At 39.8% G+C, this 16,096-nt stretch overlaps 1 protein-coding gene across 2 annotated transcripts in view; it reads left to right on the forward strand.

Moving 5' to 3' along the window:
• Positions 1–6,562: 6,562 nt before the first annotated feature.
• The window catches only part of POPDC1 (popeye domain cAMP effector 1), a 41,842-nt gene continuing 32,308 nt past the window's right edge, over positions 6,563–16,096 (forward strand). The window contains exons 1-5 of one of the 2 annotated variants that reach the window (XM_082475353.1): positions 6,665–6,804; positions 7,259–7,429; positions 10,737–10,973; positions 12,990–13,114; positions 15,757–15,944. In XM_082475353.1, the coding sequence (XP_082331479.1) occupies positions 10,748–10,973; positions 12,990–13,114; positions 15,757–15,944 (539 nt within the window). In that variant the 5' untranslated portion in view covers positions 6,665–6,804; positions 7,259–7,429; positions 10,737–10,747. Of the gene's footprint in view, positions 6,805–7,258; positions 7,430–10,736; positions 10,974–12,989; positions 13,115–15,756; positions 15,945–16,096 lie in introns of both variants that reach the window. The other variant, XM_082475352.1, reaches the window with a different exon arrangement.

The following is a 16,096-nucleotide window of genomic DNA, read 5'->3' on the forward strand; positions in this document are numbered from 1 at the left end:
AATCCAACCTGGGCCGGGCCTTGAGGCTTCTTTGGGAAATGATTGTGAATTGGAGCTACTTCTCTGATCCTCTTTTTACACTTTTTTAAAAAAAATCATGATTCTGTTATACTTAGTTACTTATAATAAATTCCTTCTTTTGGAAATTACTTTCTGAAAGATTAGGAAATCCTATTAAATGCTTCATATATGGCCTTTGTTATTTTAATATTTAAAACAAATAATTCACAAATGCAACTCTTCTGTTTTAGAAGCAAAGTTATGTAAGGAAGAATAAACAGAGGGAGTATCAGGGTTCTAGTTTCTGACTCTAGTCACTGTGTGCACATTTCTGTCAATTCCCAGACAGTGAATTACTGTAACTTAGTTCTGTCAAGTGCCCAGTTTCCAGAATCTATACTATTGCATATTTTATGAATTTGCTTTTGAAGCCAATATCTCATATCTGGCTACTCCAGGGAAATCCCAAACCACTGGATATTTTAGCATGAGCCAAAGTCTTGCAATCTACAAATTTTGTTTGAAATCTCTGTCTTATGTCTGCTATGTTCTAACAGGCAAATACATAGAAGATGAAACTACATCTTTACTTCATGTGTTCATAGAATACTTCAACTATTTCATCAGATTAGGGAATTTTGATGATGGGAACTCTAATAATTTTTATTGATTCTGTACCATGTGCAGAGCACTATAAGGAGGGTAAAAAGATGTACAATTAAGCTACGAAAGCTGGATGCCAGACATTTTTTAAAACATAGTTTCTAAAGGTCAAAATAATCCTTTCAACTAAGAATGACTTTCACAGTTTTACAGACAAGCACTTGAGGCTCAGAAAAGTTTAATCAATGATTTGAATTCACCCAGTTTATTAAAGGTAAAACCACGGTTCAAATCCAGCTGATGATTCCAAATCCCCCACTCTTTCGACTACCTTTATAATTCACTGTCTTCTTAAAATACTGGGTCACTTTTTTTGTTAGGTTTTGTTAGTTAGGTTTTGTTTCTTTTAAGGGTTGAACCTTTTGGGTAAAAGCTCATTGTTCAATGAATCAAATATAAACCAACTTTTTTAGGGAGCTCCTCCCTGAATTTAGTATTAGAAATATTTAGACATTGTTTTAACCATTTTTTTAGACTGTGGGCCTTTGGGATGCAACAACAATAATATGAAAGATTATACCCCTTTGCTTTATTTCCTGTTTTTAATTTAGCCAAGATATAAAACACCTGTTCAAGGCATAACCAGTTCTTTTGAACAAATTAACCGAGTCAGCCTAAAAAACAAAAAACACAGCTATCAGAAAGGCTAAGATAAAAAAAAAAACCTAATTATACCAAATGCTAGCAAGAATGCAGAGGAACAGGAATTCTCACTCATTGCTGGTGGCAACATAAAATGGTACAGCCACTTTGGAAGACAGTTCGGCAGTTTCTTACAAAGATATCACAGCTTTACCATACAATCTAGCAATTGCACACCCTGGTATTTATTTACCCAAATGAGTTGAAAACATGTCCACACAAAAACCTGCCCACAAAGGTTTATAGCAGCTTTATTAATAATTGTCAAAACTAGAAGAAACCAAGATGTTCGTAAAATGGGGAATGGATAAACATACTGTGGTACAATACATTCATACTATGGAATATTATTCAGTGATTAAAAAATGAGCTATCAAGACACAAAAAGACACAGAGAAACCTTAAATGCAAATTGCTTAGTGAAAGAAGCCAGTCTGAAAGGTCAGTATTCTATATGATGCTATCTATATGACATTCTGGAAAAGGCAAAACTATGGAGACAGTAAAGAAAAAAATCAGTGGTTACCAGAGGTTAGGGAAGTGAGGGAGGAGAGGGATGAATCAGAGCACAGGGGATTTTGGCGCAGTGAAACTATTAGGTATGATACTGCAATGGTGGGTACATGCCATTACTTTAAAAACAAAAACAAAACAAAACTCTGTCTCCTCTACTCTTCATACACCAAATGTGTGTGGGGTTTTCCCACACCAATCAATTCTCCAACTCCCCAGACACCAAATGGGTGTCCCACAACTCAATTCTGATACTAACTACCCAGAGTTAGTGTAGACCTCGCAGGTTAAGGTCTCAGTGACAGAAGACCCCCCCCCCACTTCTAATGCCAATCATAAGTAATGGGCCCCCAAGTTCACCCTTCAGTCCAACTTGCCTGTAAATCAGGGTTCCCACAGCTCTGTCCTCCGCTTTGATAATCTGCTATAACAACTCACAGAACTCAGGGAAACACGTTTACCAGTGTATTATAAAGGTTATAATAAAGGATACATATGAACAGCCAGATGAAGAGGTACATAGGGCAAGGTCCAGAAGCTTCCTAGGTGCAGGCGCTTCTGTCCCTGTGGAGTTGGGGTGTGCCACCCTCCGAGCACGTGGATATATTCACCAACCTGGAAGCTTTCCAAACCCCTTAGTTTATGGATTTTTTGAGAGGCCTCATCTCATCGGCATGGTCGATTATTAACTGAATCTCCAGCCTCTTTCCCCTCCCCAGAGAATGGAGGGCTGGGGATGAAAGCTCCAAGCTTCTAGTCGTGGCTTGGTCTTTCTGGTGACCAGACCCCATCCTGAAGCTATCCAGGTGCCCACACGGGGTCATCTCCTTAGAACAAAACACGTTCCTATCACCCAGGAATTTCCAAGGGATTTAGGAAGCTCTGTGTAAGACTCTCTTATCGCCCCCATCACTCAGGAAATTATGAAGATTTTAAGAGCCCTGTGTCAGGAATTGGGGATCAAAGACTAAATATTAGAACAAAAGATGCTCCTTGCATGCCAGTCACTCAAGAAATTGCTACAAGGGTTTTAAGAACTCTGGGTCAGGAACGGGAGAAGAGACTAAAAATTGTATTTATTATGTCACAGGTGGACACATGACAAATACATTTGGCAAAACCCATAGGACTGTACAACACAAAGATGAAGCCTAATGTAGACCCTTGTTAATAATAATGTAACAATATGGGTTCTTCAATTGTGACAAATGTATCACACTAATGCAAGATGTTAATAATTGGGGAAACTGTGAGCAGGGGAGAAAGAGGCTCTATAGGAGCTTTCTCTACTATCTGCTCAATCATCTGTGAACGTAAAACTGCTCTAACGAAACCAAAACCAAGTCTGTTAATTTTTTTAAAAAAGGAAAAGAAATTTAAAAACAGTCAATGAGGCTCGTTGTCAAACTGGTCAATGAAAAAGTTAATGTAACATTTAACGAGATGAGCTTAGGTACAGAAAGAATCTAATCAAATCATTGTATAAGAGTTGATCACAACTGGTCTGCCATGAGACCATACCAGAAGCAGCTATGGCCTCTGTGCAGTTCGGAGTAACATTTGAAAGAAAGTCTACACTGATGTAAACCATGGGCAGATAGAGGTAAGGAAGGTAATGCGACATACTTTTAAAACCAGTGACTCCCTCAGCTCATGTTTTATTTTCACAAACTTGTTCTATATGAACTTTGAAATCTTATCAAGGTTTTGTCCAAATGATAAAAGCAGACTAGGATGCCCATAGAGAAATAAAGGTAGAAATAATTGTTTATGTCAATCTAAGCTGTACTAGCTAGAGCTTTTGCAGAGGAGACAGGCGGCCCTATGTTCTGTTATTTATGCCTCGTACCCTTTTCATTCTACACTTCTATGCAAGTTACCTCCTTGCATCATATTCATTTTCAAATAGCGCTGAGTCTTTCAATCTGATCTTTCCATGCCCAGCAGGAGGAGACCAGGGAGCCTAGGGCACTCCCAAACCCAAGTTTCTGTGTCTAGAATTCTTTTGAATTTTATAGAGCTGATATTCATATATCAATGATAAGAAATTCAAACATAAAATTATGCTTTTAATCCTTAGACAGGTTATAGTGAGGGAGGCACGGATTTAGTTCAGTCTCCTCTTTCTGTGGAACACAAACTCCGAGCAAACAGACTATCCAAGGCCAGCACTCAAGTCTTATGATATCGAATCTGGTATTCTTTTCATAAAAGTATGCAATCTTGATATGATCTAAACGCCTTACAGGCATCTGATCCTGCTAGGTAAGGAGTACGTCCAGTAACAACTGACTCCGTAACTGGAGTCTGGTATCCCAGTCTGCAAAAGCCAGAACCTGGGCTCTATTATTTTAGTAAATATGTGTTTAAATTTTTATAAAAGTAACATATAATCATCATAGAAAATTTCACAGGAGAAGACGCAGGAGGAGGCGTAGAAGTTGGAAGATGAAGAGGGAGAGAGGAGAAAAGGGAGAGAAGAAAGGAGGGAGAGAGAGAGGGAGGGGAAGAAGGAGGAAAAAAAGAAAAATCACTTACAACTTCAGCACTCTGAAGTAAGGAATGTAAGCATTTTACTGCTTAACATCACCGATGGTTTGTAATGTTCTCCACATTCTTGTAACCTGCCTTTTTCTACTTAACATCTTTTTATGGGAGGCAGTGTAGGCAGTGACAGAAGGTGGCAGAAACTGTACAGGTAGTGGACGGGAGCGTAAGCTGTAGAGCTAGACTGGCTGGTTCACATCCTGGCTCAGATTCTCGCTAGCTGTGTGACCCTGAGCAGGCTACTCGACCTTGCTGTTGCCTCAGTTTCCCGTCTACGAAATGGAGATAATAATAGTAACTACTTCTATCATGAGGATTCAATGGCTTAACATATGTAACCACTTATAACAGTGACTGGCACAAAGTACACTCTATATCAAAGGGCAGTAAATTTTTTCAGTAAAGAACTGGATAGTAAATATTTTAGGCTCTGCAGGGTCATATAGTTTCTATCACAACTCCGCAATGCTGCCTTGATGGAGACTGAATTTGGATTTCATATAATTTTCACGTCATGAAATACTACTCTTCTGTTGATGATTTCAACCATTTAAAAAATGTAAAAACCGCTTTAGCTCATGAGCTGTGCAAAAATCAGTAGTTGGCTGGGCCTCTGGGCCAGAGTTTGCTGACCTCTGTTCTGTATAATTAGCAGACATTATTACGTCTCTAATTAATCTTTCTATAAATTATTTTTAATGGCTGCTTAGAACAAGATTATTTGGATGTCTTATAATTTACTTAGTCCCCCTATGATTACAAATTATTTCCAGTGTTCATTACCACAAGCCATTCTCCAATAAATATCCATGCCAAATCTTTATGCACATTTACTATTAAACCTACACCTTAAAATGTATGTAGTGGCAGCTACCAAAATGGCTGGCAGAGCATCTAAAAAGAAACAGACTCTGAAGAAGTAACCTTGAAAATAAATTTTGGATAGATATAGCAAATTTCAAACATGTTAGAGAAGGAGCTCTATAAGTAGAATATATATTCATGCACATAGAACTTACTTCGTACCATTCTAAGCCTTCTATGTATATTAAATCATTTAGTCCGCAAAACAATCCTATGAGAAACAGGTGCAATCATCATCACCATCATCACCCCCAAGGTACAAAAGAGGAAACTGAGGCCCAGAAAAGCTAAGTAACTTCCCCAAGGTCACACAGCTGGCTGGTGGCAGAGGCAGGATTCAAACCTGGTCTGTGCAGCACTATAGCCCAAATTCCTGAAGAAGATGCTGCACTGGAGAGGCCTGGCGAGTGTGCACACCTAGGTCCTCACTTTATAAAGTACCTGTGGTCTTTGGCTCATGTTTGGCACGCATGAACGACCTCACACTCTAATAACTGGCACAAATTTTATCCGTCAATAGGACACTTCGGTGGAAACTGTGAATGCCCACCTAACGTTCCTCTTTTGTCCTCCAACTCCTTCCCCATACCAACTCTTCATTAAATTGCCCTGCATTTCTTACCCAAAAGAGTTGTGCTCTATAAACAGTAAAGACTGACTGGAGCGTACTTTCAAATCTCGTTTTTCGAGTCAGGGTCCCACATCTGCCAAATTCAAGTGGCAACCTCCGGGTGGAGCTTCGCCTGCAGTGCCACGGGAATGCAAATTTCGGATAAGTACCTTCTTCCATGGAAACAAAACCGCGGCTCGTGGCGAAGGTCTCTCCCGCGTGGCCCCCGCAGCAGCAGGGCGGGCTTGCTCTGGCCCCCCGCCGGGTCCCCGAGGGCGCAGTCTCGCGTCGCTGTGGACCAAACCGCCAGCCTCCGCCGCCAGGCTCAGACGCCGAGTTGCACTCTCTCCCGGTCCTTCCGGCTTGTGCTGAGATGCGGGCGACTGTCCCAGAAAGGAGTTAAACGCGAGTGGGTCGTTCGACTTTGTGGGGAAATGATTCTAGTTTTCATTTCTTCTTCTGATTTCTCTCCCTCCTGGGACCCGACTGCTCAAGTTATCCCCATGAGGCTGAGCAGCCAACGCCGCTGGCCCCAAGTTGTTGCCCGCCTCCCACTCGTGCCCAAACTAGGACAGAACCGAGAAGTAGAGAGGAAACCAGGAAAGAAAGAAGCGGGTGCTTCAAACGGGACCACGCTTGTGCAGACGCGGCGGCGGACTTGGAGGAGCGGGGCGGGGAGTCCTGGCCGAGGCCCGGGACTCCGCCCGCCGGGGGGCGCCGGGACGCCGGGCGCGTGCGCTGTGCGGCCCCAGCCGCGGCCGCAGCTGCCGTGATGCCTATTTTAGTCAAAGCCGCTGCGGGCGCGGGGACCCGGCACCGGCCGAGCAGCCTCCCGACCCGCCGATCGTCCGAGGCTCTCGCGTCGGGCTCCCGTCGAGCCTTCGCGTCCGTGTCCCCTGCGCCCCGCCGCTGCCGCCCCAAACTTTGGCCAGCACCTCCCGGGCTCCGCGCCAGGGACGAGCCAGGTAAGGAGCGGGAGGCGCAGCTGCCGCGGGCTCCCACAACGCGCCCGGCTATTTGCAGCCTCGAGCTCCCGGGGCTAAATCGGGAAGCGAAAGTTGGATCCCTGCTCAACTGGGAGCAACTTTGCCCTCCCGGGTGGCGGCTGCGTGTTCTCGGTTCCCCGGCCGCCGGGAACCCCGCCCTCTCCTCGCTGGCCGCGCCCTCGCGGGGTTCCCTGTCCTTGGAAGCCGCCCTTCACCCCGGGTCTGGGCGTCGCGGTCACAGACCCTCGGATGTCAACTGCCGCCACTCGGGTCTGGCAGCGCCAGCGTCCTCGGGCGCTTGGGCCCCATCGGGTGCCGGTTCCCGCGCTCTGCTGCCCGCAAGCTCTAGGTGAGCTCGGCCTCTCCCCTCCCCGAGAGGCTCCCAGGGCTCCGGACCCGCGAACCCACTACGGCTCCTCCTCGCCCCCTGTAGGGCCTCCGGGTCCCAGGCGGAGGCAGCGCGCAGCCGGGCTCACCGGGTCGCGCGCTCTGGCCTGGCGCTGCGAATGCGAGGTGGGTCAGGGCGCTCACTGCACACCCGTCGTGGCCCGAGAGCCTCGGATCAAGACCAGTTGACACAGACCTTCCCTCTTTAAGGAGCGAGGTGAGCTGGGCGCCTGGGGAGAGCAGATGGCTGGGGAAACCGAGATCCACCCGCGCCCTCGTTTCCGAGGCTTTGGGAAACGTGTTGTTGGCCAGATAAGTCTCAGAGACTGTTGGCTTTGGAGCAAGAATAAGTACGAAAAGACTCTTAGCAACATAGTGCCCTTGTCATTCCGAAGATAAACGAAGGTTCAGTTAGAATCACGGAATGAACTGCGCTAGTCTATGAGCACGACTTTTGCTCACCGCTGTTATCTTCTTCATTTGTGTAGTTTCGTGAAGGGTTAATGTTAGTTTCACCATTTAGCTATTTAGCCCTGCACACACCTACCTGAAAAGCAATAGATAAACAGGACTTAACTAGAACAGGTAATTTAAGAAATCAGACTCAGAGGAAAAAGAAAATTTCTCTTGATTTAGTCAAAATTAACCTGAACGTTTACCAATTTACCAGTCTAACCTTCCTCGTCAGACTCATTCATTCTCTGTATAAGGATAGTTCAGTGCAAGCCACATAAATCTATTAAGTAGTGGTCAAAGGAAGCTGAAACCTTTGGCAAGAGGTTTCCATTTTTATTGGCAAGATCCGATCCATATTTATTGACAGTAGGTTACTGGCATTTCAAAATAGACATATAGATAAGTATACCTAGATAAATAATAGACATATAGATAAACATACAAATAAAATAAATTATGTATAATATATAATGTTAATTACTATACAATATATATTGAATATAGAAAATTAAATAAATATATGGATTATACATATATTTTTAACAAGGCGTGGTGCGTCAAAATATGTTGTAGGGTTATCTCACCTTTTAAAAATTCTTATTACCGTGTCCTTGGTTCTTGGGTTAGTAGATCATAGTTTTCCTATCATTTCTCTTGACCAGAAATTGGTACTTTTAGTGCCGGTTGGAGAAATTTTAAAAGCCTGAAATTGAATTACAGTGAATTAGTTGGCAGTACAGATGTAATCAGGTGGATGTGAGGGGGAATATGTATTACTTAACTGACTATATAAATATCTATTAGAGCCACAGGCTATTAAAACTTGAAGGGGTTTCAAAGACCATCTAGTCCAGTTGTCTCAGTTCCCAGGAAGAAGCCAACCCAAGGAGCAGAAGTGACTTTCCCTGGTTTATGTGGCTCCCTGGCGCTTGTAGTATAGAACCTGACTCTCCAGCCTCAGGCAGGCTTGGCACTCTCCTATCTTGACTACTGAGGTTTGGGGAGACAGAAAAGTAATTTCTAAAAATGTCTGTCATTTTTGTGTACCTTCCATATGGCTTTCACCTCTGGCATTCTCTACAGAGGCTAGGCCTTGGATATACTTAGGTGAATATGACTTTGTCCCTGTCTCGTAGAGAACATAGGTTAGTTAGGGGAACAAATGGGACAATGGGAATGAAAACACATTCTAAAGTGCAGTAGAAATGGCAGTTATTTTTAGCTTATATAATACTAATGCATAAGCTGATATTGACATCATGAGTGATAGAGGACATTTAATATCATTTTCCCTCCTGAAAAACTTATGAGATTAATTCTGATTTGGTTCTTGAAAGCAAACTTTGTATAAGTTGAGTTACTAAAATAATGATTCCTACCCCCCATCCTAATATGTTTGTATTTTTATTGAGTCAAACATTTGGAAGGTAGAGGATTAAGAGGTACAACCTATTATGTATGAAATAAGCTACAAGTATATATTGTACAACACAGGGAATATAGCCAATATTTTATAATAACTATAAATGGAGTGTAACCTTTAAAAATTGTGAATCACTATATCATACACCTGTAACTTGTATAATATTGTACATCACCTGTACTTCAATAAAAAAAACATTTGGAAAGTAGTTGAATTTTAATGATTTCTTTCCTTTTTGCAGCAAATCAATATCTAAGTCAACTATCTCTCATATGTATGAACTGTTCTAGAATTATGGGAAGAGATCTTTAATTGACTTGATCATCCCATTCACAGTTTGTAAATTTAGGCATGTATAGTTTTCTATCATCTTAAGAGATGTGGAATTCTTTCACATTTGTTTATTAACATCCTTTCAAAATGCCCAACCTGATACCAATTGATTCTACCACCTAAAACCTTCATTTTAGTGTGATGGATGAAAAGAAAAAAAAATGGAAAAGTATGGCCTATTGTGTGACCTTATTTGGAAAGAAAATCATATTTCTAAATTAAATTTAAACATATTTTGGGTCCCCATTGGGAATTCTTTGCCCGAAACAGAACAATTCACATATTCTGTAAATCTACATAGTTTTTGCCAGGGACCAATTTGTATAATTAACAATAGAAAGAGTTTTTTAAGTACCGGAGAGGACAGGTCATATAGTAAGGAAATAGTGCCATTTTGTGTTAAGGTTTATGTAAGCATGTGTAAAATGTATGTTCTTTGAAATGTATTTGCTACAGATTCTAATATTAAATAGTCAAATGTATACTCATGACCCCTCTTCCACATAAGGAACCTGGAAGTTTACTATTTTTCAATTTGTGAGATGCTACCAACTAGAATTTTTATGGGAAAGTAAATCTTTAGACAGTTAAAGGAGTAAATGTTAACACTCTCTCTGTACATATAAATGATTACAGTAATATATTTATTAGGTCATATATGATAATTTAGAATGTATATATGTATGGTCTAGTGATTTAACAACAGTATGAAATTAAAGCCTTCCAAATATCCTAAGCGTTCAAATAGTAAATAGTAAGGTGTTAATTTTTTGAAAGTATTAAAAAAATCAGTTTTTCTACTTATTTTTCCTGTGTTTGGATTCAGTGTCACTAGTGGGAGTATAATAGGAAGCTATACTAAGTAACTGTAATAGCTATGGTTTATGAACATTGGTGATTGTCTTTTAGACTAGTTAATTCCCTCATTTTTCTCTCTCCCCCTCCAAGTATGTTTAGATACAAACATATAGATATATGGAGTGATATATATATATATATATATATATATATATATATATATATATATATGTATGTATCAGAGAATAGTTGTGCACTATGCTAAGTATTTTATATATTTCATTTCCTCATAAAGTCAATGAAGTATTATCGTCATTTAACAGATAAGGAAATAGATACATTTAATATGTGACAGAGCTGGGATTTGAACCTAGGTCTGTCTAATTCATAACCACCAGAGAAGTCTATTTACCCACATTTAGTTCACAGAAATAATTTTGGTATAACACCCATAGGGGTGATAAGATACAGCTGTCATTTTTTTGATTATCCTTTTGTTTATTTGTTTTTATAGGAATTTTCAAGATGAATTATACCAAGTCCACCCCATTGGCAGAATCAACTGCAATAGGTTTTACACCTGAGTTAGAAACTATCCTACCTGTGCCTTCCAATGAGACCACTTGTGAAAACTGGAAAGAAATACATCATCTAGTTTTTCATGTAGCAAATATTTTTTTTGCAATTGGGTTGGTTATTCCAACTACTCTTCACCTTCATATGATACTTCTTAGGGGGATGTTAACTATAGGTAAGATACCTGAGATTTTATGTAACTTTTCTATAACTTGCATCAGATGGACTTTGTATTGGGTGTTTCAGAGGATTTACATACTTGTTAACTGCATAACTGGGTGAATAAACTTTCTATACCTCAGTTTCCCCAGTGTCAAATAAGGGTAAAAGTGGCACCTCCTGGGGTTGTAAGAATTCGGTGAGTGTGAGTGTGTGTGATATTTGACTTACAATAGTGCCTGGCACATTGTAAGTACTCTATAGTGTTAACTATCATTATTTGAATAGGCATTTACTTGCTGCAGCAAGTAAAGCAACACTGGGAACAAAAACAGTTACCTAGACAAAATAGTTCAAATAAAATTTGGGGGATGGTGCTCTGTTAACCCTGATGAAGCACGTTAAATTAATCCACATGAAAATACTAAAACAATCGAATTTACTATTTTAGCCAGTGATCCTTGACAGATTACTCTCTGTGTGATTATGTCCCTGGTGATTCATTTATTCAGGTGCATTTTTGAGCACCTGTAATATGTCAGACAGAAATTGACAAATGCAGTCCCCATCCTTGAGAAAGACCCTCTTTTGGGGGCTGGAGAGAAACAGATGGGCGGTCACATAGGACAGATCAGATGCTGTGATGCAGGTGTGCACCCAGTGCCAGGGAGAAATGGACAGCATGATGGGCTCAGCAGAGAGGCAGACCAGGGTCCACTGAAGAGACAACTTTGGAGCTGGTTTTGGGAAGATGAGAAGGATTTCTCTGAGTGTGAGTGTGTATGGTATCCAGGTAAAAGGCACAGAGGAGAGGAAGATTCAGCATGTTGAGGGAGAATGAAGAGTAGCTCACTGTGCCTGAAATATATGACAAATGACAATGAAGGGTCAAAGAAGGTGGTAGAAGGGTAGCTAGAAGGTAGCTTGTAGGACTTTTGTGGCTGTTACCTCTGAGTCAGGTAGGGATTACAGCAGGAGGAGCAGAGTATTGAGTGAAAAAATAAAACCACACCCTGTAAAAAAGCAAAAGCTAATTATGAATTTTAAGACAGAGTTTTGGAGGTGGAACAGACCAAGGGAGATCACCTAGTCCAACACTTTATAAACGAAGAAACTGAGGCCTTTTACATGTCTTCAATATTTGCTACGTAATATTACCTGAAGAACCTTAAAATTTTTATATTTTGGGCTATTATTCAGGTGCCCCAAATCATTCTGATGAAATTTTAAAATTGCAAATGAATAACTTTTTTAAATGGGAGATTTAGTTTTTATGTGTAGATGTGCTGTTGATATATTTGTGTTGATAATTGATATTGATAATTTTATTTTAAATTTAAAATATATATTGATTCTCCCATCATAAAACTGATCAAAAGAAACTGCAGATTTGCACAAACCTCTTAGAAAACAGTTCTTTAGTGTCATCAAAACCTATAAAGTTATCCCCTTGGCTCACTGTCAGGTGATCCACCCTAAGCAAGCAGTCACAAGAACAGATACATTTTTATGTATAAAGCTGTTTTTGCTACTTATCAAAAATTACAGCCAAAACATTTCACCCGTCTACCAGTAAGGAGATAGTTAAATAAATTATGGTTTAATTAATTACAGTCATTAAAAACTATGTATACGAAGAGTTTTCATGAAATGGGAAAATCACTGCAATAAGTAAAAGAATAGGTTTTAAACTGTGAATTCATTAGGTTTGCCATCAGGTAAAAATACATAAAGACTGTGAGGAAGTATTAAATATCAATAGTGGTTGTCTTTAAGTAGTAGAATTATGAAGTTTTTTTTCCTCCTTTAAAAAATGGTTTTTATACTTTACAAGTTTTCTGCAACAAAGTGTGTTTTGGTTTTGTTTGTTTTGGTAATCAAACAAAAACCAAAATGTAACTTAATGTGATATTTGTCTTAGGTATTTCTAAGATGTGTTTGGTTTATTTTATACATGGAAGATGACAAATGTATTCAGCTACATGCTGAAGCTACTCTAGACACCTAACATGCCCACTTCATTATTCAACAGGATGTACCCTTTACATCGTCTGGGCCACTCTCTACCGATGTGCCTTGGATATCATGATCTGGAACTCGGTGTTCCTGGGGATCAACATTTTGCATCTTTCATATCTTTTGTTCAAGAAAAGACCGGTAATTACTATCAATTAATTAATAACGAAGAGACTTTAAAGCTTTTGCTTTTCAAGTACTTTGTTCAGACCTGAGAATGAGCATCTAACATCTTCAGGCCCTTTAATATCATTTTTCTGAAGATGAGACTTTCTATGAAAGTCTTTCTAAGACTTTCACTTTCTTTCTGAAAGTGAAATATTTGAGCACCACGAAATTTGTTCTACCAACGAGTTTTTAAAACGTCTTTAATCATTAGGGCAATTTAGACATGAGAGAACATGACAGTATTCTTTTTAGTCATCTAACTTCATTATTTATTTTGCCTATTGATATTCAAATGTCACTTTGGAAAATCTTTGCCTTGTTATAAAATTAAGTGCTCAGAGACAACTTCCATGAACTTGCTAATGATTAACAAATAACTTATGCTACTTTTTCACGCTATTTTTTAAAATGTAATAGCTGTTTTTTTTATGTCCAAAATACTCACGTAAGGAAATCACCATTTTTGGTGAGTTGTTATGAAAACACTAGTGTTTAACTTTTTCTTTTCCACTCCTTGTTGTGTTTCCTTGATCATACCAAGAACAAACAGATGTAAACAGAATAAGAAAATAGCATGGCTCCTAGAAATCACTCCACAGCTGTTTGTTGACTGTCCAAAGCACATACAAATATTCAGTAAAGTAAAAGATAACATGCTTGCTCTAATCTTATGTTCAAGGCCAGACATGCACATAGAAAACTATTAGAAAACAAGATAATTCATAGTAAATTATAATTTCGATGATACAGGTGATATATGTAATAGGCATTCCACTAGACTGTCATCTCCTCAAACATTGTAACCCAGTCCATTTTGCTTACTGTATTAGTCAGTTTTCACTACATTATGCTGTGTAACAAACAATCTGATAGTCTCAGTGCCTTATAACAGCAACAGGTTTTTTTCCTTACCAACCTAATATATGGACTGTGGCAGCTGTGATTCTATTCCATGTGTCTTCTTCATTTCAGGGTCTCTGCTGAAGCAGCAGGTTCTATTTGGACATGCATTCTCATGGCAGAGAGAAAAATATAAGAGAACAAAAGAAACACCCAATGTTTCTTAAAATTTCTGTTCCCATTTCACTGGCCAAAGCAAATGACATGACCAAGCCTGATGATGTGGGAGTAGGCTAGGATAAGAGGATATATGATCCTATTGCAGGGGTGGAAGCAGCAAATAGCTGGAAACAATAATATCATCTACCACACTTACTGTTGTATTCCCGGTTCCTGCCAAGCATGGTTAGCACTTAATTGGTGCTCAAGAAAACATTTGATAAGTGGATGCTTTCAAAGAGAAGAATTAAGAGGGCTTCATGAAGGAATTGGGACTTGAGCTAAGAGTTGCAGGATGAGCAGATTATGAATATGAGTCAATTTTTCAGTTCGTACGTTCATTGCTGTGCCACATTGGCTAGTGTGCATGCTGGAAGTGAGACAGATTTGTGAATAAATTATTTTAAACACTCATTATGAGAGCTGTGGAGTGGAGAAGGTAGATGATAGTAATGGTAAGGATTTCAGCTTCTGAATATCAGAACTTACTAGAACCCCAAGTTCTGAACATAAGATTCAGAAGTTGCTGATGTGATGGTAGCACCAGATAAGTAAATCATTTAGTATCTGTGCTTTTGTTTCTTCTCTGACAATAAACCTACCTTTTTGAAAAATATAAATGCTAGCACTTCATTAAAATGAAACAGCAGGACAAGTGAGAGCATTGCAAAGGCTGCAGTGACATCTGAGCAGCCCTGGTCGTCTGCGTCTATAAGCTTCATGGTGTGGCTACCATAGATATCATTGAGATGGATGATCATTTGAACCCCAAAGTTCATTCACATGCTGTACGGATTTCCCAGACTAATGCTGGATGCAAAGATGGGGCTTGACCCGGGCCTCGAATAGTCTGACAACAGAGGTGATTGAGCCATTTTGCTTTCCCTCCCTCTAGCATCCAGCCTTACTGGCCAGTGGGTTCTCTATTCTACCGAGATTATGGTAGCTCAGGATGAGACTACTACATGGAAACTTTTTTACTCTTCACTTTGCTTCAGAATAAATGAGAAGCAGCAATTGCAGCTGTGGATGTTTGCTTTCCTATATTAACTCATTAGATAATAATTACATATAGAAAAAATGTTTAATGTATGTATCCTCATAAATTTGTTTCCAAGTTGATTCCTAATTTATGTACTTATTTTCTTGCTGTAATATTTCAAAGTTAGTGTAATTTCCTTCTGTGAAACAAAAGTATTCTAAAAATGAAAAGGTTTTACGTTGTTTATAGGAAATGCTAAGATTGGCAAGCTGAATGTTGTAACAGCATTCGAAACCTCCACGGTTGCTTGGTAGCGCATAGAAAGAGATGTAATCAATAGTGCAGATCTTCACCATATGCTCTCAGAGTTCAGTGTAACTGCAAAAGTGCCCTTTTAGCGTCTAAACTTACATCACCACTTACTCTTCTGTGTCAGATTCCATTGACCAAAACACAGAAGGGTGACGGCATCTATTGCAGATTTGTTTATTCTAAAAATCTCTATTTAGACCACAGAAGCCAATGTTTTGGTGTTGCTGCGTTAGTGTGGCATCTGATCACTGCTGCCTTTCAGGTAAAAATCGAAAAGGAACTCAAAAGCATCTACCGGAGATTGTTTGAACCACTCCGTGTGCCTCCAGATTTGTTCAAAAGATTAACTGGACAGTTTTGCATGATCCAAACATTGAAAAAGGGCGAGACCTATGCTGCAGAGGATATAACCTCAGTTGACGACCGTCTGAGTATTCTCCTGAAGGGAAAGTAAGTGCTCTGTGGAAATCGAAATGCTTCGTTTGCCTGGAATCCTCTCCTGGCTTCTGGGTAGGAAATGAATGAAAGGAAATGTTGCCAACTAATGAAATAAGCGGTCACAGAGTTGGTTGGTGGTGACTTTTCATCAGACAACTGCATTT

The sequence above is a fragment of the Balaenoptera physalus genome (genome assembly GCF_965194825.1).
Source record: "Balaenoptera physalus genome assembly, chromosome: 9".
Lineage (NCBI taxonomy): Eukaryota > Metazoa > Chordata > Mammalia > Artiodactyla > Balaenopteridae > Balaenoptera > Balaenoptera physalus.